The 25,100-nt window shown below is 41.8% G+C and overlaps 1 protein-coding gene across 10 annotated transcripts in view; it reads right to left on the bottom strand.

Annotated features, from left to right (window-relative positions):
- The window catches only part of MED25 (mediator complex subunit 25), a 134,542-nt gene that overhangs the window by 78,133 nt on the left and 31,309 nt on the right, over positions 1-25,100 (bottom strand). For all 10 annotated transcript variants that reach the window (XM_069200893.1, XM_069200900.1, XM_069200896.1 and 7 more), the window contains exons 2-4: positions 11,061-11,249; positions 1,216-1,261; positions 646-770 (exon numbers count right to left, since the gene is read on the bottom strand). In XM_069200893.1, coding sequence (XP_069056994.1) covers positions 646-770; positions 1,216-1,261; positions 11,061-11,200 — 311 coding nt within the window. In that variant the 5' untranslated portion in view covers positions 11,201-11,249. The remainder of the gene's footprint in view (positions 1-645; positions 771-1,215; positions 1,262-11,060; positions 11,250-25,100) is intronic.

Raw genomic sequence — 25,100 nt, 5'->3', positions numbered from 1 at the left:
AGAGCCTGAGTACTAAGGAGGAAACCAAAAAGACTGCAGCGCTCAACAGGGGAGAACACTGGACCAGCACTTTTAAATAGTACAAGAGATGACACCAGAAGTGTAAAACAGTCTAAATGGGCTCTAACTAAGTTAACTAATTCTGAAACATCTGTCAAATGCATCTTTCATCACATCTGAAATTATTCAAACTGGCAGATCATCAAAAAAGGAAACTATTTACGCCCAATACAGTACAGGTGTTCTGGCAAAAAATTCTCATATGCACAAGCCTCAGACAGTGAAGCTATCCCCGAGGCTATGCGCAAGTTTCAATGATCAGCACCAGGGCTGCAACACACAGCCTTTACAGCTTAAAACCGAAAAGCTGTCACTTTTATTACATGTGGACCACATGCCAGGAACAGTGCATGAAGTACCAGAGCAATCCTTTATTGACCACGGCCTTGTGCAGCCGAACTCTCCAGCTCTCACATCAGTACTGCGAATAGCAGATGAAAGGCCTTCATTATAGCAGCAGTTAGCAGGGCATATCCTCGTCTAGGGGAAGAAGCACCAGTGGGGGGCAGTGTGAAGATACAACTAGCATTCCAGTGAAAGGAAGGCAGAATACCAATGAAAAATTATTAACAGAATCATACTTACTGGATGCTGTCCAGCCACATTACAAATTCATGGGCACTGCTGGTCGGGGCATGGCATTGCACATAGGATTCAGGAGCACAGTCCACTGTGTTAAAAACAACAAGGCTGTACTGGGTTCCACCATACTGGAAGAAAGACAGGACAAGAGATAAAAGAAAGGGCACAACATTAGAATCAGCTCTGCTAAGGATCCTAGGACCATCTCAGGGGAACTGGGGCAGGAAATAATATGGCGACTGGAGTCAATGTAACCATTCATCCCTTCTTTCACAGGCCGATGTGTCTCGCTGCATCCCAATCTACAGGGATAGATCTTTAGTCCCCTACAATCAAATCAATCCACAATTTATTGTTCTTCACATCTTTTCTCCCACAATCTGTCACCATATATCTAGCATTAGCCCCAATCTTCCAAGCAAGAAACAGATGCCCTGTAAACAAAACTCTTCCCTCTCCATCTTCTAAAATCAAACTTAGCCTTCTTCTTTTGCATTCGATGTGACAACATGTTCATGATCTCTGGAGCACCCAGCCTCAACATAAACCAAGCAGTAAAATGCTTCGACTCACATCTCCGCCGAAATCGGTCTCTGCAGGGGGGCCTCCATTAAAGTATCTAAAGAGAGGGAGATAAAAAAAAAACCGAACATCTGAGCACTGGCTCTAAATCCTCACACATCTCGTCAAAAGCTTAGTTTACTGACACACGGACACCAGCAAAGAATACAAAAACAACAAAGTGATGGATGGAATGCTTGACTTAATCTCAGCCTATAGCAGTCGCTCAGGGCCGCATCCCAATGCATTATTTTTTACCCACCATGCCACCTCAGTTTGGACCCAGCCATATGTATATCAGTCTTCACCCTGCTTCTCCTGGAAGCAGTCAAGCCCGATCTCCCAGGCCAGGTCCTTCCTGGTTGAATACAAGCAACCTAGGACCAATTTCGCCATAGTTAGGACACTTCAGCCAGGTACAGCTTTGTTCTAGTGGCACAGTGAGCCTGGGAACCACATCTGGGCACACCCAGCGCACTTAGGGTGGCAAAGGCAAAAACAACAAGGTGATGGATGAATGCTCAAGTTAATTTCTACCATTGGCGATTGCTCGGAGCTGCAGCCCAGTCCATCATTTTTTTGCCCACCATGCCATCTCAGTTTGGACCCAACCATGTGCAAATTAGTCTTGACCCTGCTCCAAATGGGAACAGTCCAGCCGGAACTGCACAACCAGGTCCTCCCTGGTCCATCAGTTAAGAATATTCTCATACTTCCACTCAAATTCCACATACCTCAGCATCAGATCACATCCCCCACACAGATTTAAGCCTCATCTCAGATCTCTCACACAGGTCTCAGCGGAATGTGTGATGCCTCACACCGATCACAGCATTACTTAATCTGCCTTACAAGGATCTCATCATTCCTACAGATCCTGACACACCTCAGATCTGTTGCATCACTTCCATTGTTTTACAAAACAGCTCAGAAATTCCAAATTGCCATACAAATATCACATCTTCACATCCTTAACACTGTAGCATCACCTCCAATCCTGCACACATTGCTGCATTTAGTCAGATGTCTCATACATCACAGAATCACATCAGATGCATCAGACTGGCTCTCTACCCATCTCATCTTCCTGCATGGCACACATTTCAACTATTTATACATGTCAGCACATGATAAGAAAAGGGCGGAAGGCCCAAAGCAATGAAGGATAAGGGAGGGCAGGAGGTTAGCACCCCCCGAAAGCTATTCTAAACGTATTTTAGGAGTTCTATGAAGACCTTCATTGAACAGATGAGCCAGTCACTCTGATAGATGTTGGGCAGTATTTAGATTAAGCCAAAGAAGGAGGACTCAGCGCACTGGAGTAGGCCGCAGTGGGTGCTCCAATTACTGTGGAGGAAATCAAATCAGCAATTAACTCTTTAGCAGTGTGAAAGGCCACGGGATTGGACAAGATACAGCTGGAATTTTATAGTCTTATATTCAATAGTGGAGAGGGATATGACTGATACTTTTCTGGAGGCTCAGAGATGATACTTGGCCTCAGCGTCTTAGACAACAACTATTATAGAAGTATTTAAGAAGGGGAAAGCCCCATTGAACCTGGGCTCATATAGGCCTATACAGGGAGTGCAGAATTATTAGGCAAATGAGTATTTTGACCACATCATCCTCTTTATGCATGTTGTCTTACTCCAAGCTGTATAGGCTCGAAAGCCTACTACCAATTAAGCATATTAGGTGATGTGCATCTCTGTAATGAGAAGGGGTGTGGTCTAATGACATCAACACCCTATATCAGGTGCATAATTATTAGGCAACTTCCTTTCCTTTGGCAAAATGGGTCAAAAGAAGGACTTGACAGGCTCAGAAAAGTCAAAAATAGTGAGATATCTTGCAGAGGGATGCAGCACTCTTAAAATTGCAAAGCTTCTGAAGCGTGATCATCGAACAATCAAGCGTTTCATTCAAAATAGTCAACAGGGTCGCAAGAAGCGTGTGGAAAAACCAAGGCGCAAAATAACTGCCCATGAACTGAGAAAAGTCAAGCGTGCAGCTGCCACGATGCCACTTGCCACCAGTTTGGCCATATTTCAGAGCTGCAACATCACTGGAGTGCCCAAAAGCACAAGGTGTGCAATACTCAGAGACATGGCCAAGGTAAGAAAGGCTGAAAGACGACCACCACTGAACAAGACACACAAGCTGAAACGTCAAGACTGGGTCAAGAAATATCTCAAGACTGATTTTTCTAAGGTTTTATGGACTGATGAAATGAGAGTGAGTCTTGATGGGCCAGATGGATGGGCCCGTGGCTGGATTGGTAAAGGGCAGAGAGCTCCAGTCCGACTCAGACGCCAGCAAGGTGGAGGTGGAGTACTGGTTTGGGCTGGTATCATCAAAGATGAGCTTGTGGGGCCTTTTCGGGTTGAGGATGGAGTCAAGCTCAACTCCCAGTCCTACTGCCAGTTCCTGGAAGACACCTTCTTCAAGCAGTGGTACAGGAAGAAGTCTGCATCCTTCAAGAAAAACATGATTTTCATGCAGGGCAATGCTCCATCACACGCGTCCAAGTACTCCACAGCGTGGCTGGCAAGAAAGGGTATAAAAGAAGGAAATCTAATGACATGGCCTCCTTGTTCACCTGATCTGAACCCCATTGAGAACCTGTGGTCCATCATCAAATGTGAGATTTACAAGGAGGGAAAACAGTACACCTCTCTGAACAGTGTCTGGGAGGCTGTGGTTGCTGCTGCACGCATTGTTGATGGTGAACAGATCAAAACACTGACAGAATCCATGGATGGCAGGCTTTTGAGTGTCCTTGCAAAGAAAGGTGGCTATATTGGTCACTGATTTGTTTTTGTTTTGTTTTTGAATGTCAGAAATGTATATTTGTGAATGTTGAGATGTTATATTGGTTTCACTGGTAATAATAAATAATTGAAATGGGTATATATATTTTTTTTGTTAAGTTGCCTAATAATTATGCACAGTAATAGTCACCTGCACACACAGATATCCCCCTAACATAGCTAAAACTAAAAACAAACTAAAAACTACTTCCAAAAATATTCAGCTTTGATATTAATGAGTTTTTTGGGTTCATTGAGAACATGGTTGTTGTTCAATAATAAAATTAATCCTCAAAAATACAACTTGCCTAATAATTCTGCACTCCCTGTATCTTTAATGAACAAATGCACAGATATATTTCAAGATATCTGCGATACGATTGGGTAAGATCATCGCCAACATGGTGTCTCACTGGCAGCATGGTTTCATCCCCGGGAGGGGAACTACAGATCATGTTAGGCAGGCAATTTCTTTGTTTGATGCAGCAGGTATCTATGGGTGGTGCTTAAAAGGAACCAGCACTATAAACTAACTGCAAGGCTAATAATGGGAAGGGAATCAGGATCACGCAAGGAACACAGCAGGGCTGTCAATTTTCACACTTACTATTTGCCTTATATATTGACAGTTTGATCAAAAGGCTAGAGGATAATGATTTTGATTTTTTTAGGCCCTTTGTGGTAAATAATTTTAAGGGTATAATAATGGCTTATGCGGACAACCTTGCATTGGTAACATCTAATCCAGTAAGGGCTATAAAGTAGGTAGAAAAAGAGACAGAAATATTTGGGACAATAGCACCATATTCCCCGAATAAGAGCAAGACCCAAATAATAGCCAAAAATTAAGTACAAATGGTTGTTGAGTGCAAAGTTGATAGGGCGACATATCTGGGTGTAACGATTGCAGCTAGAGTAGAAAAGACTGTGGTGATTAGTCTATCCCCAATGATGACAAAGAGCAGGCGGGATCTCATGATGATTAATAATTTAAATCTTACAGTGATAGGATGTTGTAATGAAGTCAAAATGTTGATATTACCAAAGATTCTGTACTTCGTTAAGGCAATCCCTCTGGAAATCGAACAATATTGGTTCAAAAAATTGGATGCGATCTGTAGTAGCTTCATTTGGGAACATAAAAGGGTGAAGAGGGCTCTAAAATATGTGGTTCTCCCCAGGTATGGAGGATGATGGGCGGTACCTAATTTTAGATACTATTTTTGGGCATCAATGTTGCAATATATGGGAATTTTAATCATAGGTAGACAAACCAAGGTCTTAAGGTTTGATGAATTGCCCTCTATCTACAAGATATCTTTGGGTGCCAAAGTTAACGCATGTATTTTGAGGAACATTGAGCGAACCTACTTTAAGAAATCTACATTTAATGTGCTAAAGACAGTATATAAGATATGGGGACAGGTACAGAAGAAGGTGAAAATACAGCAATATAATTACTATACCCCTCTCTGGTATTCACCAATCTTCCAAAAGGTATTTGAGGATAACAATTGGTCCTACATGGGAAAAATCGGGGGTGAAGAAGTTAAGGGATCTCTTCGGGCGGGATCAAATGTATTCATTTGAGGGATTACATTACAAGCTAGGCAGAGGTTTGCAAAGCATAACTTTAAGTATTTGCAGATAAGGGATTTTTTGTTGTAAGTAGGTAAGGATGGTGTATCTATGGAGCATATTTTGTTACTGGATCAGTTAGGCCACCCCAGGAGGGAGAAGACTAGGCAAATCTATGAAGTATTGACTGATTTCATGCCAGACAACTTGGATCAGCAAGAGGACAACTGGGAGAGGAGATTGGCTATCAAAAGGACAAGTTTTAGGGACTCATGGGAGATGGGTAAGGAAGTGCTGTTAACAGCAGGTTTGAAGGCCCAACACTATAAGACATTAATTAATCTTTATTACACGCCGTGAAAAATAGCCAGCCAGATGCAGAAAAAGATCAGATGCTAGTTGTCCTCGGTGTGGTAGCCTTTATGCAGATCTAGCACTTATATTCTGTAACTGCAGAAAGCTGGAGGTCTACAAAAAGGGTGTTAGTCAGTCTTTGTGATATATTCTCAACATTCAGGTTGGCATGGCACTACAGTTAATGTTACTTGGTACTGATAGCAGCATGGTGAAAGACAATAGGATACAATGTTTTATCTTCGTGGCTACGTCGGTAGTCTGTATATGTATCACATTGGCCGGGCTTAGCTTGGACACGCCTACAAATCATCAGTGACTAGTTAGGTTACTCTCTATGTACCATTATGAGAGTAATCTATAGCGATGCAAGGGTCGAAGAGTAAGAAACCGGGGTACATGGATCTGGGCACCAGTGGCCAAATGGATTGCCAGAATGAATGTAAACGGGGGTAGTGGTTTTTGAAGAAGCTCACAGCAGGAAAGACAGGAATGAAGAAACTGTTTTATCTACAGATATTAAATGGCAGGATATTTGGAAATGCATTATTAAATTAAGTTAAGTATTGGGCAGCTCAGTTAGTATCTTATGTTTATATGAATGGTGATGTGTTGGAGGTATGTTCATAAGCTGTACTGATGCATGTTTAATTGCCTAATAATATGATTCTGATATCTGGTTATTGCATGATGCTCCCCTAAGAAAAGGATGTAAATATTACAAAAAAAAGCCATCCTGAAGGGAACCCTCACCCACTGTCCCCCCGGGCTCCCGAGTGAAATTCTGCAATCACATTGCAGACTTCATCACTCCCATCTCCATCAGACCAACCAACTACTTCCTCCTCTGGGACCTCAATTTCAACCTGAAAGACACCACAGACTCCATGGCCCTGAGCAACCTCTGACTCAGCCAGCTTGTCCAAGGACCAACCCATACAGCAGGCCACACGCTCAACCTTATTTTCTCCTCAAACAACAGGATCACCACCCACACAACCCTGCTCACATGGTCCAACCACTACATCATACATTTCAAAATGTGGTGCAAAATATGCGAAAAACACTGGACCAAGTCTCTACAGGAATGCCCACCCAACCACACCGGGAAGCTCGATGTTGACACCAAGCTCTACAATAAATGGCTCTCTGAGTGTGTCAACCGCACCGCCCCTCACCAAAGACCTCCAAAAACAACAAACGACCCAGCTGGTACACAAACGACCTCAGGGAGTTCAAGCACCAATGCAAGCAAATTGAGAGAAAATGGAGATGCGACAAAAACACCACCGCAAGATGCACATACAAAGCTGCCCTCAGCCTCTACTACCAACATCTACCAACAAAGAAAAAGGCACTACCTCTCAGATTCGAAGCCAGCCCCAACAACGTCAAAGAATTCTTTACCATTGCCAAGGAGTTCTCCAACCCTGCATCTGCCAACAATGGCATCATCTCCTCCCAAGCCCTCTGTAATGACCTCTCAAATTTCTTCGAATAGAAGATTGGAAACATCTACAACACATTCGACCCACAGCACACCGATAAGAACTCCCAGCAGGGAACTTTTCTCATTGCCAAACAGCACCGAAGCAACTGGAAGCCCCTCTCAAACGAAGAAACCACCACCCTGATAAATACCATCCACGCACGAGTCCCCTCCTACCCCTGCCTCCACTTTATATACAACCTTGGAAGAACCATCATCTCCACTGCACTCCCCGCTATCATGAAGTCCTCCAAAAATGCAGAAGTCAACATCCTACTGATGAAATCAACAGCAGACCCAAACACCCTCAGTAGCTACACATCCAACTCGCTTCTGCCTTTTTCTTCTAAAATCATGAAGCAACCCAGCAAAACCCACCTCGTAAACTACCTAGAACTCCATCAATTCTATGACCGTTCTCAGTCTGACTTTGCACCTACCACAGCACATAAACAGCCCTCTATGTGGCCACCAGTAACACCAGAAGCATCATCGACTGAGGAGAGATGGCCACGCTCATCCTCCTCGGCCTCTACGCAGCTTTGGATACGGTCTCCTACAACTCACTCATCAGAAATCTTCAGCAATTGGGTATCTGCTGACTGACCCTCAAAAGGACATCCGCCTTCTTCATGAACAGAACTCAGTGAGTTAAACTTACCTCCGCCCCCAAAAATGGCATCAACACAGCATCCTAATCTGACGACACACAGGTCATCCTCTCACTTACCGCCTCAAACAGCATTGACCAAACAAACTTTGCCAACTACAGGAGCAACATTGCTGTTTTGATGAAAAACAACTGCCTCCAGCTCAACACACACAAACCTGAAGTCCTTAGATTTGGCAACAACCACTTCTCCGGGGACACCTCTTGGTGGCACTCCATACTTGGCCCTCATCCACCTCTACGAACCATGGTAAAAATGTTGGGATCATCCTGGACACCAATTTCTCCATGAGCAGGAAGATCAGCACCGTCGTCTCATCATGCTTCTACATCCTGTGAATGCTATGTAACATTTTCAAGTGGATCCCACTTACCAGATGAACAGTCCCCCAGGCTCTTATCACAAGTAGACCAGACTACGTTAACGCGCTCTACTTCAGAATCCCACCCCATGTTCTATGCCAACTCCAAACCACCCAGAACGCCGCCTGACTTATCCTTAACATCCAGCGAAATAACCACAACTCTCCACACCTCAACAATCGCCACTGGTTCCCACTGCAGGAAAGATGTAAGTTCAGGCTACTCACCCACACCCACAAACTTCTCCACAACACCAGCCCAGCATACCTCAACTACCGCCTCAATTTCTAACAACCCACCAGACACCTTCCATCTGCATCCCAGGCAAGAGCACACCAGAGGTCTTCTTGAATAAAGGAAGTACATTTGCACACTTCCAGACTATCGGAACATTGGCTTTAGTGAAAGAAAGATTGAAAGCTTAGTGAAGTGAGCACTAAACAAAGTAGGATAAGAAGAAATAACGTCCTGCAGACAGGTCTTCTGGGGATCCCGAGTGTACTTACTTCATGGTGAGTTTACTGTCTCACTTGGTTATTTCCTTAATAATACTGCTGTTGCTTTGAGCTGCTGGATTTGGCTGCTCTGCAAACAGTAGTCATAAATCGTCAAACTTGTCTGGAAGATCTGCAGGGCTAAGGATGAAAGAACTCATACATTTTTTTAAATGTATTTCACGGAGGACTAGCTGTTCTCAGATTTCCTCTGTAAGAACATTTATATTGGCCAATCAAATACTCTTATGACAAATACTGAGAATAACTTTGTACTGAGCTTTATCCGCTTCAGACTCTGATTGTCTGCATGCCCATTCTAGCCGTTTAAATTGAAGGTTTTGGTCTCTCAGTTCTTCAGAGTACCACTTATCCGTGAGCTAATTCCTTTTAACTTTGCTAATTTTGACCGAGGCAATGAGCTCAAGTGCTGCTACGATTGTTGTGTGGTAGTTTTTTGCTGCTATGTCACCATCAGAGGAAAAACCTATAGATGTTAGGGAGAGTGTCTCTGTAGGTATGTCCCTATTTCCACAGATTATATTTTGATAAAGCTCTTGAGAAAGGTCCAGAGAAGTTGTGATTTATCTGTTTGGAAAAACAAATTAAGTAGTGATCAGTTCATGTTCATAAAAATTAGATCCAGGTTGAGACAAGCAATATGCATGGGATCGTTGACATACTGAAGTTTGGAGGCTTCGAAATTCTCCTTAAGTTTGATATTAATAGGGTCCTCAAGGTGGAAGCTGAAGTCCCCTATCACTAAGAAATGTTTCAATTTACCAATATGATAAGCAAGGAGATCCATCACTTTGGCACTAAAATCTTTCTTTTGTCCAGGAGTTCAGTATATTACAGCACCCCTCAAGAAGTTAGTGAGCGTCAGTTCCATTTTATAAAATATTTTTTTTAATTTGTCTGTAAGGTCTGAGTCTATATTAGTGCATTTGAAGTGCTGCTTAAAAATGATGGCAACACAACTCCCCCCCCACCCCCCTTTCCGCCCCAGTCTAATCTGATGATTCCATAATTTTTATAATTTGGGGGAATTGCTACTGTTATGCCAGAGTTCAATGCAGTTTTAAGCCATATTTCAGTTATAAAGCATACATCTGGATTTGTGGTGTGAAAAATATGCCACACTTCATTACTGTGTTTGGGACGCGATCTGGTGCTGAGATGTAGACATTTTACAATTTGGCTGGAAGCACGCTTCATGAGATTTACTGGCTCCTCTATCCCTTCCCCGACTGTGCATTAGAATCAACGTCCAGGATGCATGAGTGTAGTGAATTATTCATTATTTTACCTGAAGGAAACGCTAAATACAAAGGAAAAGGGCCAAAGGTGAGGTGAGGGGAATTTTTATGTCACTTATTAGACAATTCACACTCAGTATCTAGAGCTAGAAGTTGAGAGTTTGAATACAAAGTTCTTAACATGTGATTTGGTGTAAAAAGGCCAAAGGTCATGCCGCCTACAGTGATCCAGGTGCAGACGGGCTTATCCTCGGCATGCCCACTGTGTGGAACCACTGTGCCCCCGTTAACTTCTATGTTGGCGGTATGGAAACTAGACTGCAACAAATGGGAGAGCCTAAGTTCCTCCCAAGATAATGGCCCCTGTGCTGGGCAGAGCTTGAGAAAAGAAAACTCAACTAACCCTGCCAACAGCAGCCCCGCAATCAGAACAGCAAGGTGCCTCAGAATAAAGTGCAAAGCAAGCTGAAATCCTCCCAGAATAAAGTGCAAAATAAGCTAAAATCCCCCAAAGCGTCCCCCAAACACAAACAAAAGAATTAAAAACGGAGAAAAAGAGTAGAAGACCTACAAAATATGCAAACAGCAAGCCTTGAGGATATCAAGGACAAGCAGTGTATTTGGCCTACAAATGGTGCCCTGCCAATAACCTTCCAATTGATTTGTTACATGAATTCTGGCAAGGCCAACTTGGCACTACATCCTTCTGAGATCAGTTCCCCGAGTATCATTAAACTGGGTTATTTGCAGAACTTAGAAATGGCAGAACAGAGGCAAAAAATGAGACATATTTTTAAATCATTAAGATACAGTCACCTAAGAAGTCACAATACTTACTCTATGGCAGGAAGTAGGTAATGTTTCCGAAGTGACTCAAAGTATGGTCCCAGGTTAGCAGTGCCCTCAATTACAAAGACCACGTCCGATACAATACCACTGCTGCCCGCCGAAGGGGTATCCAGTCCAGGGACCACCATGGCTCATGAGGAGCCCAACGACAGAGGACACACTCTTCCGTTCATCGACCTAGGGTGCAACAGAAGTACATGGAACATTATTAGATCCCTGCAAACCCGCCCGCCTTGTGGACACACACACATCTAGCAACTGCTACTGTCAATGATAGCACTTGCAAACATTATCTGTCACAGGTGAATTAAGAAGATACAGATAATTTTAGACACTTTCCAATCTTGAATGGTAAAACAGTGATACACTATGCGCAATACCATTCAAAGACGGCCACCCAGTGTAGTAGTAAGTGTGGCTCACTGAAGATAAAATAAGCAGCAAGGAAACGGCAAGTAGCTCCTTCAGGAGACCTACTGAAGCACATTTTAAAATAAATAAATAAATAAATAAATGCAAGATATTAAAATGGGAACATAAAAGAAGAAAATATTAGCACTAAGAAGGTAATTGCCAGGTTCTACATGTTCCCTGTGTACAATACGGTGGAAGCAGAACATGAACACACTCAAAAAAGACTAATGTCTGAAGAGGGGTGACCCAAACCCCCCTCTCCGGATCCACGTTTTTATGCATTTTTCTGATTACAAGAGCCTGGCAGGTCGCTAAAGGTGTCAGGTGAGGCCTGAGAAGTTATTTAATAAACACACACACAGCAAGATACTAGGCTTAAAATTACAAAGACGTTATTTTGGCAAAACAATGTACAACACCTCCTAAGGACCTAACAAGGATTACTGCATTGAAAATCTTCAGTAGAGGGTTTGTTAGAGAGGTATACACAATATCAAAACCCTTCACGATTACGGTATATTATGAGATTCTATGTAACAAAGTACCTGTGCAAAGACTTTAACAGACTCGCATAGCACTCAATCCTTACAGGCGTGTTGGATTTTGCATATGTTTTTCAAAGTATGTCAGTCTTACCATCTGCCATAACATTTTATGATAAAACTATCAGACCTCTGACATAAATTTTTCCCAATGAAGCAAATAGGGCACAAACATTTATCAGTGACTTGTCACTATAACCAACTTACCCTCACTGAGCATACCCTATGTAAGCATACACCTTCAAACCACAAATGGCTAGAGCCTAAGGCCCTCTCTCACCACCTCTTCTTAAAGGCATTTTTCTGTTGATCACTCCTGCATGGTCAAGCCAGACCTAAAAACAGCCTGACCGTGTACAGTACATTTTATCCTTGCAGCACCAAAGAATTTAGCCTGCAGCAACCTCTCGGAACTCTAATGCTTAGTGCTCTATAAAATCAGCTGGATACATATTCAAGAGTGAACAACAGGAAGGTAACTTTCAGAAGCAGGGCCAAATTTTGTCCTGGCCAACCACTTCCTTTCTAGAAGTGGAACCAAACTGCTCTTCTTCCAGATAGGCAAGATGCACCACTTCACATCCAACCAAAATATTGGTAACATGGCCACTGCTGTGAAGTACGAGTCAACACAAAGAAACAATCACGCAGATGGCAAAGTGGTTTGGGTGCATGAGAACTGATTTACATGCCAACAGAGGTTCTGAATGTATGTATTCCGGTTTTCAGTACCGTTTAGGAGTTAGGTCTCTACATTTACCTCAGCACCTAGGTGCTCTGTTTAAGCAGTGACTACTCCTAACATTCATATGGCTACATATTTGTTGGGTCATTAAGCCTTCAATTGTGATGTTTCTTACAAGTGCACTACAGGTGGACTGTGTGAAAATAGGAGTAGAAAATGTGTATAAAATGACCCTAGTGTCCCGACTTTCTCTAAGCTAGACTGGGAACACATGGCTCCTTATGGCTAGGGACCTGAAGAATTAAAAGATTATTTTATTATGCAGGAGGAGGCTGAAATTACAAAATTAATATCTGTAAGCACATAAATACTCGGGTGAGCCACAGCTTCTGAAAATACATTTTAAAACTCCCAACTGGATATGTGGTTTAGGAGGAAAATTCAATTACAACATCTTGAATTTTACAATTTCCTACTTGGTAAATGTCTTCCTCGCCCCACCACTTAACTGTGCCTGGAACAATAAAATAGAAGTGGTTCTAAACAAGGAACCTGAATTCAATGGAATTAACGCATTTGTGGGTAAAGGTCCTGCAGGTTGTCATTAGGCAACAGATGCCACTGACGTGTAAAGCGGCGAGAAAACAAAAGAGGTCGGAAACCATGGTCGCAGGCTACAATTACTTTGGGAATTTAGGGTTGTAGCAGGAAAGACTAGGTCGGCATGAAACGCAAACACTCAGAATTTTGAGTAGTAACATTGTAGGAGAATGGGGATGTAGGTAAGCTCATGCAGAAACCATAATTGGTAAACTTTACACTTGATGTGAGTGCCAGAGCTACGCCAGATACATTCACCTTTGTACAAGCCTTGAAGAAAAACACATAACTGTTGGGCTAAAACGCAGAAGAGTTGCTCTTACTACTTTCCTTGCTGGGTTGAAGACTTACTACCACAACTGGGCCAACCAGCTCATTAACTGGGGCACAGCAGTCATTCATTCTTCTGCTGTGCTCAACCTACTTGGTGTTTTGAGGTTGACAAAAACGAGGTTTCTTGTGTGCGATTCTACAAGAGGAGTCTTAGATGACAGCTAAGGCCTTGAAGCAAACATTTTTCTGCCATAAAATTACTGTTTATTCAAAATATTTTCTTTGTTAAAACTTGTATTTTTTTGTTGCAAGCCCTGACAAGATGGCTGTGATGTTGTGTAAAGGCTCAACGTTATCGCCACCTTGGAGGGTTATTTTTCTTTTTAAACTTCGGAGAAGGCTGCCACGTCCCGTGATGCAAACATATTATCATAGGTATATAACACTCCTAGATGGTGGGAGGATTCGACTAGCTTTGCCAATGCCAGTGAAGCAATTTAACAGGCACCGGCAAAGCCAAACACATTAGTGGTGATGGCGGTAGGGAGGTCAAACCTTCCGAGGAAGGTAGAGAGACTAAAACGAAGCAGAATGATCTAAGGAACATGGAAGGGGTTATTGATATTACCACAAGGGACTCTTTAAAGCCCAGCCTAATCAGAAAAGCTGATGGAAAAATTAATGGAATATCCATATAACCTTCACAAAAAGTCATGGCTTTATGACATCCCACCCAACTAATGGCAACACTTAAAAAAAAAATCCAATGGCTGAAGAGAGCTGACCAAAAAGCCCATTCTCTCAGTTACATGGGAACTGTAGTGCTTGCTGCATGCTTCTGTAGTTCTTTCACTGTTACTGTGATATAGAATTTAAGTATGTTATTAGTATGTCAGTCAATGTTCTACAGTATAAATGTGTAACTTTTGGAATGTTGACACTTGGGAAGCAGCTGTGCTGCAGTCATGAGTCCTTTAATTATATTAAACCATCATCTAGTTGTATCAAATATTTGAAGGATCTATTTTATTTATTTCACCATATACAACATAATTTTGGCAACGAGTTGGTGCATACATGCTGGGACCCACCAACATCTTTGTGGAAACTCTTCTTCTATTATTACGGCGATAGACGATTTATGTGTTTTTTTCCAGCGGTTTTACCACAGAGTGTGAACTTATCTCACTGTTTGCATTTGTTTGGAGCTGCGGTGCACAAGCAAGATTAACTTTTCACACGCGCAAGAGTGCTAAAAAAGTTATTACGTGTGTGAAGATTTGTTGTCGTCTGTCAGCATCATCTCGTTTCCCACGCTCTTTGCAAGCTGTACTCACTGTCGAAAGCCATGCTGTTGAACGACGTGGCAGCCATCTTGAAAGCTTGGGAAGCTTCACATTGAACAGAACTTGCGCTGTAATTTTTCAGCATATCATGGTGACTGGCACACCCTCAAGGATTTTTGCCTGTCTACGTGCACACCCTTACTCTTCGCCTGCTGGTCTCCACTAATAGTAAATTAAACGGTGACAGGCACACCTGGTAATTACATTGCATGTCCAGTCTTCATCACAACAGCCGTTACAGATCGCGGCATAGACGGTGACAGGCACACCTTCTACATTACAAGCCTATCTTCACAAAAAACCTTTCTACATGGTGACAGGCACACCTTAACTGTTGGGTGACTTTAAATCTATTATATGCTACATATTCAGATTGCTTTTTGCACTGCCTTTTACATTATTTTTGTTGCTATGGCAAATTCTAGCAATGTGATGCAACCACCACCATTCTTACAAAATCCAGGCAGACCGCCACTATCATGCACCAAATGATTAAGAATCTTTGAAAACTGCTTAATTGCTATTGATGCCTCAAGATATAGCGCTATTTGTCGCATCACATTACCATTCAACCATTTAGGGTTATCTGGTCAGCAAGTGTTTGACAATTTACCACAAGCAGCGGCATCTTCTGGGATGAAGCGTGGGATGTCTACACTGAAGCTTTAGCACGCATGAGTAAACAATACACCGATGAACCTTCAATTATGCTTGAGAGACATAACTTCTTTAAAAGAAAACAATTAATGGATAAGTATGTGGAAGATTATCTAGTGATTTTAAAAGTCCAAGCTGAAAAACGCGAATTTGGTACTAATTTGGAAATATAATTTTTGAGATTAGCTTGTTTTAATTGTTATAACAACAAAATTCAAGAACGCATTTCAACATGCAAAAATCTATCATTGGGTGAAGTAATGGACATAGCTAGGAGTAAAAAGCGTTCTTCAGCTTCATCTAAAATTTTAGCTGAGGATCTTAAAAATAATATAAAACCAGTGGCAGAGTGTGATGTTGAAGACAGACGTTAATGCTATATCCAACAAAAATACGTTTAAGAAAGGAGTTGATAAAAAGTTTACTGGTATTGATTACAGATGCAGCCCTAGGTATCATTTGGACAATACTCCATCATGTCCAGCACAAGGTAAGAAGTGCAGCAATTGTAACAAAAAAAAGAAAATTGTGCATTTTCAAGGAGTGTGTAGAGCATTCAAACCCAAAGCTAAGATTAGTCAAGTGTGTGTGGAAGACAAAAGCTTATGTGAACGGTGGATGTAGTTGAAGCAAATTGCTGTATCCTGGAACATGGCATGTTGAATACTTATATACTTGTAAGCGTACTAAATTGAGTGTTGGAATGTTCTGTCAGGGGAGTTCTACTTCAGGGGGCATACATGCATTCCGATTCCAGATTGCGACTGGAGGGCAGTTGACAGTTGGAGCCGGACTGTATGGATATCAGCTGGTGGGCTCGATTCTTTATCCATGAAACTACAAAATACATACAGGTTCAAAACTTACCAGGTGTCAGAGAACGATTCTTTGACGCCTACACAATTGTATCTTCCAAAAAATATAAAGGTCCAATGAATGAAGTTATGATAGATTTGGTTAATTTCAGCATTATAACAGATGTTGGTTTCCCTATCACTAACCTGTCTAATACCACGTTTCGGAGGTTATGGTCAAAGAGATTACTGAAGGAAACTGATGTCAATCCGAAAGCTTTTGGTGGTTGTGACATTATTACGAAAGGATACTTTGAGATAGCTTGAACTTTAACAGAAGAGAAATATTTACTAAGGTGTATGTTGCAGAAAACGGTAAAAAACGTATTGGGTTGGCAAGATCAAACCCCTTTAGGGATTATTTTAAAACACATCATGATGAACCAGTAGTTCTAGGTGACAAACCTATCTTATCAGTAGAATATTCACAAAATAAAAGTGAAGACAGTAGACTGGACATTTTGATAAAAAATATGATGAGGTGTTCAAGGACAGCAAGTTAAAAAAAGGGAGCCATTCCTGTAACATAAAATGTTAGGTTGGTACCCATTTCTGTCAAAAAAAGATGTTAAAAATGTGTTAGACAAATTGTGCAAGCAAGGTATTGTGACACGTGGAGTCATCTGAATGGCTCTCAGCATAAATTATCACCAGGAAAAATAAATAAATCAGGAGACATGAATTTGTGTGCTGATTTAAGAGATATTTAATCGAAATATTGTAGATGACTGCCATCCTTCACCAAGGACACATGATATGCGGGTTAACTTAGGCAATAGTAAATATTTCTCTACACTCAATTTAAGGTTAGCATATAATTAAATTCCATGGACTGAAGATTCTCAACCTTTAACAACATTCAGAAGCCCATTTGGGGCATACATGTACAGTCGCATGCATTTGGGTTGGCATCTGCTGCAAGCGTTTCCCAAAGATTTATGGACAAAATGTTTGGTGGCGAGCCTGGCATTCAAACTTTTCAAGATAATATACTTATTTATACGGAAGATCTTGAACAGCATTATGAGCGCTTGAATTTGGTGTTGAGTAAGTCAGAGAAACATGATATGACAGTCAACAGAGAGAAATACAATTGTGTGGTCAATCAAGTAGATTATCTGGGTCATGTGGTGTCATATGATGGGATAAAACCTAAAATGTCTCTTGTGAAAGGTATTTCAGGTGCACCTGTACCAAGGGATAAAGAGTCCTTAAGGGCATTCTTATGGTTGAGCGAACACTCTGCCAGGTTTGTACAAGGATACGCTTTGATTGTGTAGTCATTAGGAGCCATACTAAAAAAAATAAAAAGATAAAAAGTCAAGTTTGTGTGGTCGGAGAATGTTCAAGAAGCACTTGACAAAATCAAAGGTTTAATCATAAACGCCTATGCCATTAAACCATTCACTCAAGGAGAGAAAAGAGTTATTACAGTGGACACAAGCTCGCTAGGTTTGGTGCCATGCTAAGCCAATTTTTGGATGGCAAGGAACATACTATTGCGTTCGCATCTAGGACATTGAGTGAAAGTGAAAAAAATACAGCACAATTGAGAGGGAGGCTCTTGCTTGTTCTTGAGCAGCTGTTTATTTAGGGGCCAAGATTTGATCTGTATATAGATCACAAGCCTTTGATATTTATGTTGGAAAACAGTTGTCTCACTAAGGCTAATTCTAGATTGATTAGGCTTCTGTCTAGGTTGCAAGAGTTCTATTTTGAAATAAAATATGTGCCTGGAGGGAAAAACATGAGAGCTGATTATCTTTCAAGATTTCCGGTGAACAAGGAAGATGTGTGTGTAGCAGAGATTTTGAAGAAGAAGAATGTGTCATGACTGTATCAGATACCATATGACATTTTATCATTACAGAAGAGGAATGGAAGAAAAGTGAAGAAAGTGATGAATGTCTGTGCACAGTCAAGAAAAATACCGTATGTGATTGGCTTTGTGATAAAAGTATGAGTTTAGAATTGAGGTCATTTTCTTAAGTTGCACTAGAGTTGCCATTGGTTAATGAAATAGTTATGAGGAAAGAAACGTTTGTACCACCAATGGCGTTACGGACTTTAACAATTTTGCTTGGTCATGAAGGGCATCTAGGAATTTCTGCAACAGCTAAGAAAATCAAACAACACTATTGGTTGCCTGGTATCACTAATCGAGTTCAATTAGATGTGGATAAATGTGCTGAGTGTTTGTGCGCTGTGAAATGGCCAAAGGGATCATAGGAGGAAACTGGAATCAATTTCGTTGGTCCATTCAGTATTTTGAGTAGTGAAAAGAAGTATCTTATTGCAGCAATTGACTATCACTCCAAATGGTTATACTATGCTTTTGTTAAAACTACTGATACACGGCCAGCTGTTGAATTTTTGGAACAATGGAACACACTTAATTTCTGATGAGATGCGTGTGCTTCTTAAAAGGCATGATGTCAAGCAGATTAAGGTGCCATTACATAGTCCTTCTTCTAATGGCCTGATAGAGAGAGCAAACTGTTTATTAAAAGAAGGTGTGCAAACAGCACTTGCCCAAAAATGTAATGTTGCAGATTATTTACATCAGAAAGTTTGGAGTTATAATATCACACCTCACAGTATCACAGACGTTGCCCCATTTGTTCTGCTGAGAGGTAGAAAACCGAAAACTATGCTTAACCCGTTGAGGTTGGGTGAAACGGTAGACCACAACAATGGTGAGTTGAATTTAGAAAGTGTTTGTGAACATGTAAAAATAAGAAAAGATGCTAGTAAAAAATACTTTGATAGAGTGAAACATGTAAAAATATAGTGTAAAACCAGAAGACTGGGTTCTAGTTAAAAAAAAAAAAAAAAAACTATGAAGGTGATGAAAGGTCAATCACAATGTTTTAAGCCAGTAAAAGTTGAGAGAGTGTCTAAAGGGGCTGTGTTACCTAAAAGTAAAGGACAGTGGAATCAAAAATACTATTGTTAAGTTAAGTAATAAAAAAGCAGGTATTTTAAAGAAAAAATTAATGAGTCACATTTTGGTGGGTGACCATGTGACCAAAGGAGATTGGTATCATTTTGGAAATTTGACTGACAATTCTAATTTAATGTATGAGGCTCATATCAATGCAAATATTATGGGGGAGAGTGATGTTGTTATGGGAGGTGGAGATGGTGGCATTTTGATAAGAAGTAGTAGAATTAGAACTGCACCCGTTAGGTTCAGAAATTACATTAGATCTCAAGTTTAAGAATGCATTCCTTTCTTTTATTTCTCTTATATTTTGTGAATTTATAAAGCATATGGCTACTGTAAGGCTGTGTGAATAACCACTGAACAGGCTAGATGGCGAAAGGCCAGGTTTTAAGGAGTTTCCTAAAATTAATTTCATTGGGTTCTGTTCTCAATCCCATGGGCACAGTTTAGGAGATATATAGGAAAAGGATCTACCTCCCCATCCAACCTTTTGAATGCGGGGGACCTTCAACAGGCCTGTGTTAAAGGACCTTAATGTGGTGGTGATGTGAACAGATAATAATGATAAGAAGCCAAAGGAAGCCACCAGCGTGGCTCAAAAATTATATTGTAGGGGGGAATGGTGGTGAGTGACTTACATTATGGTATCTATGTCTAAAGTTTGGTTCCATGCTGCTAAATAATGTATTCGTTAGAAAAACAATAAGTTGTCATTAACAATATTTTACTTATTCACCTTCGAAGGAAACTTTTGTAATATTAATTTGAGATTGATATTCTTATTTGTTAGCTCTTTCAGGAAAGCACGATGTCAAATTCTTCATATGCTTTTAGTTTATGGTTAAGTTTCCTTTTTTTTTTTTTATAGTGAAGGTGGTGTGTTATATGTGTTAATTGCATGCATGTATTCTGTTATGGAATTTTTATTCCTTGTAGTGTGTTCCCTGTAGAAAGTGGATCATGCAGATGCATGCAGTGTTCAGTTCCATGAAGACTCCAGGCATCAGCTGAGAAGAACCTGCCTTCTGTTACTGGAATCAGGGGCTGCTCCACCGCAGTGGCCAGGGGTGTCACCCCACTGGCTGAGCCATCAGATGAAAAATAAAATGTTAGCTTGCTATTGTTTTATTTTTCATCATTCTTCATCTGCTGGCTCAGCCAGCAGAGTGTACAGTGAGGGGCGGGGCTGGGCCATGGGAGGGTGCACTAAGTGCACATGTGTGTTTGGCTGGCCGTCTGAAGCCGGCCAAACGCACATGCACACTTAGGTTTCTCCAAACCATCTGTATACACAGCCGGGCTGGAGAAACAGCACAGACCCCCAGGCTTGTGTCTGAGCGGCAGTCATGACGCTGCTTACATGCTATGTATAGCATGCAAATAGCACCAGGATTGCTGGGGAGCCTGTGCTGGTGACACCATAAGAGGAGCGAGGCGGCAGGAGAATGCAGCGGGAGACAGGTGGCGCGAAGTAAGTGTATTCTTTTTTTTCTTTTTATGTTGTTTCCCCCGTCATCCCCCCTCCCTACCCTATGCCCCTTGACATATGCAGCGGCTGCTGCTGACTGGAACACACCTTTATAGAAATCACCACGTTGTCATTATTCATACACAAAAGAGTCTGAAACCGGAAGCCATGCGTAGATGATTAACATTTTTCTATAGATAAGCTATGAGCCTATAATGGAATATGCTAATTTAGTACTGTTCAGGACTTTGACTAGCCCACATAAAATATTTGAAAGGAATGCATTTGTTTATATTCCCCGCTGACTCAAATGAAGTTCCTGTTTCAGGGATAGGCCCAAAAGGCTACCAGCTGCATGGTGCAGTCAGTCGGAAAGCTTACATCAATTCTATACTGGTTGGCAAATCATCATTTAAATATTGCACTGAAAGAACTCTACATTTTCCCAGAGGGTAAGCAGAAGAGGGAGTTTGTCCTGCACGCTCCTTTGGTGGGGAACAGAGTACATGGGTATGTGCTTCTAGATAAATGCAGCATTTCACAAATCCAAACAGCCAGCAGCTGCGGCCAGACGGCAAGATGAAAGGTAAATAGTAACACAGCACTAGAGTGTATTGTTTCACATGATTCACATACTGGGTATGAAATAACTAGAAGTAAACAACTGCACTAGGGTAACAAAATAATGAGCCATTAAACAGTGTTAGAAGACCTTTGACATATTCTTGCCCTGTCAAAGAGTGCAAGGATAGCTACTGGTCTGTTTTGTGCAAATCCAAGCTGTGTTATAACAGGACCTTTGTTGCTGGCGCATAGAGATAAAAACAACTACCTGCTACATTACTTGTTGCTCGCCGCCACACTCCCCACCTCCTCTCTAAGTTGCTCTGTGCAACTGGGCCACATATCAAAGCTCCTACGCCACGCCCGGGACATCTTGTTTGGGGTCAAGGGGAACAAGTTTTTATGTTTACTTTGTCCTTGGGACAAGTAGGCCCAACCCCCTGCAGCACAAACCCTTTGGCTGCCTGTTTACAGAGAGTTGAACTCTCTGCAGTTGAGGTAATGTGTTTCCAAAAGATAATGCTGTTGAACTTGTATTTATGGTTCATTATTTGAAAGCCTTCATTATTAGGGTGCGTGCTGTAAATAAATGTTTTAAGGTCACACTTCACTACTGACGTTGGTTCCAGTACAAAAAAAAACATGTACACACATAGTTGAAAAGTTTAGGCTAAGAGCCTAAGTATAATGCTCCCAGAATGCTCTCTGATTATATGCAAATGAAGTGTCATTTAGTAAAATGTGTTGATGCATGCTAGTATTTCCCAAAAATATTTCTAATGGAAAATCAGTGTAACCATTTTCAACACGATTATGGGAAGCATGAAAATAAACAAACACTGACAAAGCCAACTGATCTGACTTATTTTTATAAGTCTTTTAGTTTCATCAATGCGTATCTTGTTTTGACATGGCTTTTGTAACACTTTATTGTTGGAGCTACCAGGCCCTCAACATTGTAACAAACATTGGCAAAACCCCCCCAAAAAGTTTTTGAACTCTTAAAGCACACGTTGCCACCAGCGGCACAAAAAAGGCCCCGCAGCCGCCCTCCAGGGGGCCCCATCAGCACAGCACCTGCCCTGAGTGAGTCTGGAGAGGGGGCTCCTCCATGTTCTTTGCAAAGGGGCACCCTCCAGTTTCGTTACGTCACTGATTGCCACTGTAGTTCCTGACACTGAACAAAACTACTTTGTGTGGCAATATGCTCCTTGTGGAAGAGAAGAATGCGATCACTCACAGTAAAGCCAGCCGAAAGAGAGAGAAATAGAAGTTTAATAAAAACGAAATGTCTTTGTTAACACCAGACCTAATTAGGGACCAAGACCCACATGTAGGTAGCTTTTTGCATGTCGCAAACAGCGACTTACGCTGTTTGCGACGTGCAAAAAGCACATTGCGATGCACAAGCCCAGTTTTGCGATTCAGTAACCTGGTTACCGAATCACAAAACGGGTTTGCGACTCGCAATTAGTAAGGGGTGTTCCCTTCCTAATTGCAACTCGCAGTGCAATGTAGGATTGTTTTGTGAACGCGGGCGCAAACCAATCGCAGTTTGCACCTATTTCAAATGAGTGCTAACACTTTTGCAAAAGGGAAGGGATCCCCATGGGACCCCTTTCCCATTGTGAATGTCACTAAACATTTTTTCAGAGCAAGCAGTGGTCCTGTGGACCACTGCCTGCTCTGAAAAAATGAAACGAAAACGTTTCATTTTTCGTTTTTGTTATGCTTCTCGTTTTCCTTTAAGGAAAACGGGCTGCATTACAAAAAAAAACAAAAAAAACTGCTTTATTGAAAAGCAGTCACAGACATGGTCGTCTGCTGTCTCCAGCAGGCCACCATTCGTGAGGGGGTCGCAAATTGCGACCCACCTCATGACTATTCATGATGTGGGCATTTGCGAAGCCCTTGCAAATCACAGATGGTGTCAAGGACACCATCCTACATTCGGATTTGCGACTCGCAATTTGCAGGTCACAAATCTGAACCTACCTACTTGTGGCCCCAAATTCTTAAAGAAAGTCACAAAAGTGCACCCATGGTATATGTCGTACCCCTATAAAATATTTGTGAACTGTATTTTAGCGTGGGTAAATACGATGTGTAGATTTTCTCATTTGCAAGTTCATTTTCCCTCCAGCCACTTTCTTCCCAACCCTGGAAGAAGTTCTAATTCTGCCAGTCAGGAGTATATGTCCAACCTTTCTTATTATGGGAAAATATTAGAGAGAAGCTGGTAAAAATCTTTAAAACATGCAAGTTAGTAGGTTTGCAGACTCAAAGGCATTCCAGCCCTGGAACTATTGCTTACTGCTTCCTCCAGCCCCAGTATGCAGATCTGCAGAAAGGTGGCAAAATAAGGAAATTGCTACAGTAGGGATTGAAACTCCAACTATTCAAGCCCTACTATGGTAGTAGCCCTGGCATAATCAGAGAGGCTATTAATTGCTGCCATAATTTGTCGCCACACTACATGGCACCAAAGGGACAAGTAGATCTTTTTATAGGACAAGTAGATTTGAGAAGCAACCTGTCCCCTGGACAAGTAGATATTTTAATAAATTCCACACCCCTGTACGCGCACCCTTGGGGCACTTGCTTGGTGCCAACCCTGCATCAATGCCTCTGCACAAGGGTGGAAACCTCAAGATGCAGGGCCTCACGTCCACAACCCAAGAGCACTGACCCTCTTCCAGTAATGTACGGATGCCAGTAGCACCTTATTTTAGCTCACTATATCCACCATACCCACACCCTCAAATCAGAACCAAATCGATTAGAGACTGGAATACAATAAGCACAGGCAAAGCCATTAGGTCCCACCTTTCAATGGCATTATCCGACCTTTTGATGTTGCAAATGTTTTATACTGATGTTGCCCTACATCGTCAAAAATAAAAAATAAACCTGTTAAAGTGCAATGATATATAGGTGTGCCTGCCATATATGTGCCATACTGCAGCAGACCTTTCAAGGTTGAGCCTAGGCAGAGTGCATGCGCTGTCTGCAAGATATGCTGGATTCAGTCTACGGGCTTTAACCACGCCCACTATTGCCATTCGTTCTTTGTTGTGCTTGTCTTTAATGCTTCCTCTTTATCGGTGCATTTTTCTAAATGCCCCCCCTTTGTGTGCTTAGTTTCTGCACAGGAGGTTTCACTAAGAGAACATTTTTGTTGGCCCCTCTGCCCTCCTAGGCACTACAGCCTTAGTTTTCTTTTGGTTCTCCATAGCAATGTGTTCACACCACACCAGTGAAAACATTGTGTTTAGAAAGGCACCGAAGGTTCAGTTTGTTCTCGTGCCTCTGCTCGAGTGCAGCCAGCTGCTTCTCTGGTCCTAGTGGTAATTCCTCCTTCTAGGTCCTGTAGACAATGCTGCAGCTGCTTCTCTGGTTCCAGTGGTAATTTTGTATTCTTAGTCCTCTAGAAGTTCTGTTAGCTGCTTCCCTGGTCTTGTTGGTAGTTCCTCATTCTAAATTCTCCAGACAGTGCTGCAGCTGTTTCTCTGGTCACAGTGGTAATTCCTTATTCGTAGCCCTCTAGGCAGTGCTGCCAGCTGCTTCTCTGGTCCCATCAGTAAATCCTTCATTCTTAGTCCTCTAGACAGTGCTGCAGCTGTCTCTCTGTTCCCAGTGGTAATTCAACATTCTTAGCTCTCTAGATAGTGCTGCAGC

Source organism: Pleurodeles waltl, chromosome 7 (genome assembly GCF_031143425.1).
Source record: "Pleurodeles waltl isolate 20211129_DDA chromosome 7, aPleWal1.hap1.20221129, whole genome shotgun sequence".
Taxonomy (NCBI): Eukaryota; Metazoa; Chordata; class Amphibia; order Caudata; family Salamandridae; genus Pleurodeles; species Pleurodeles waltl.
This window is presented reverse-complemented; position numbering and strand designations above follow the sequence as displayed.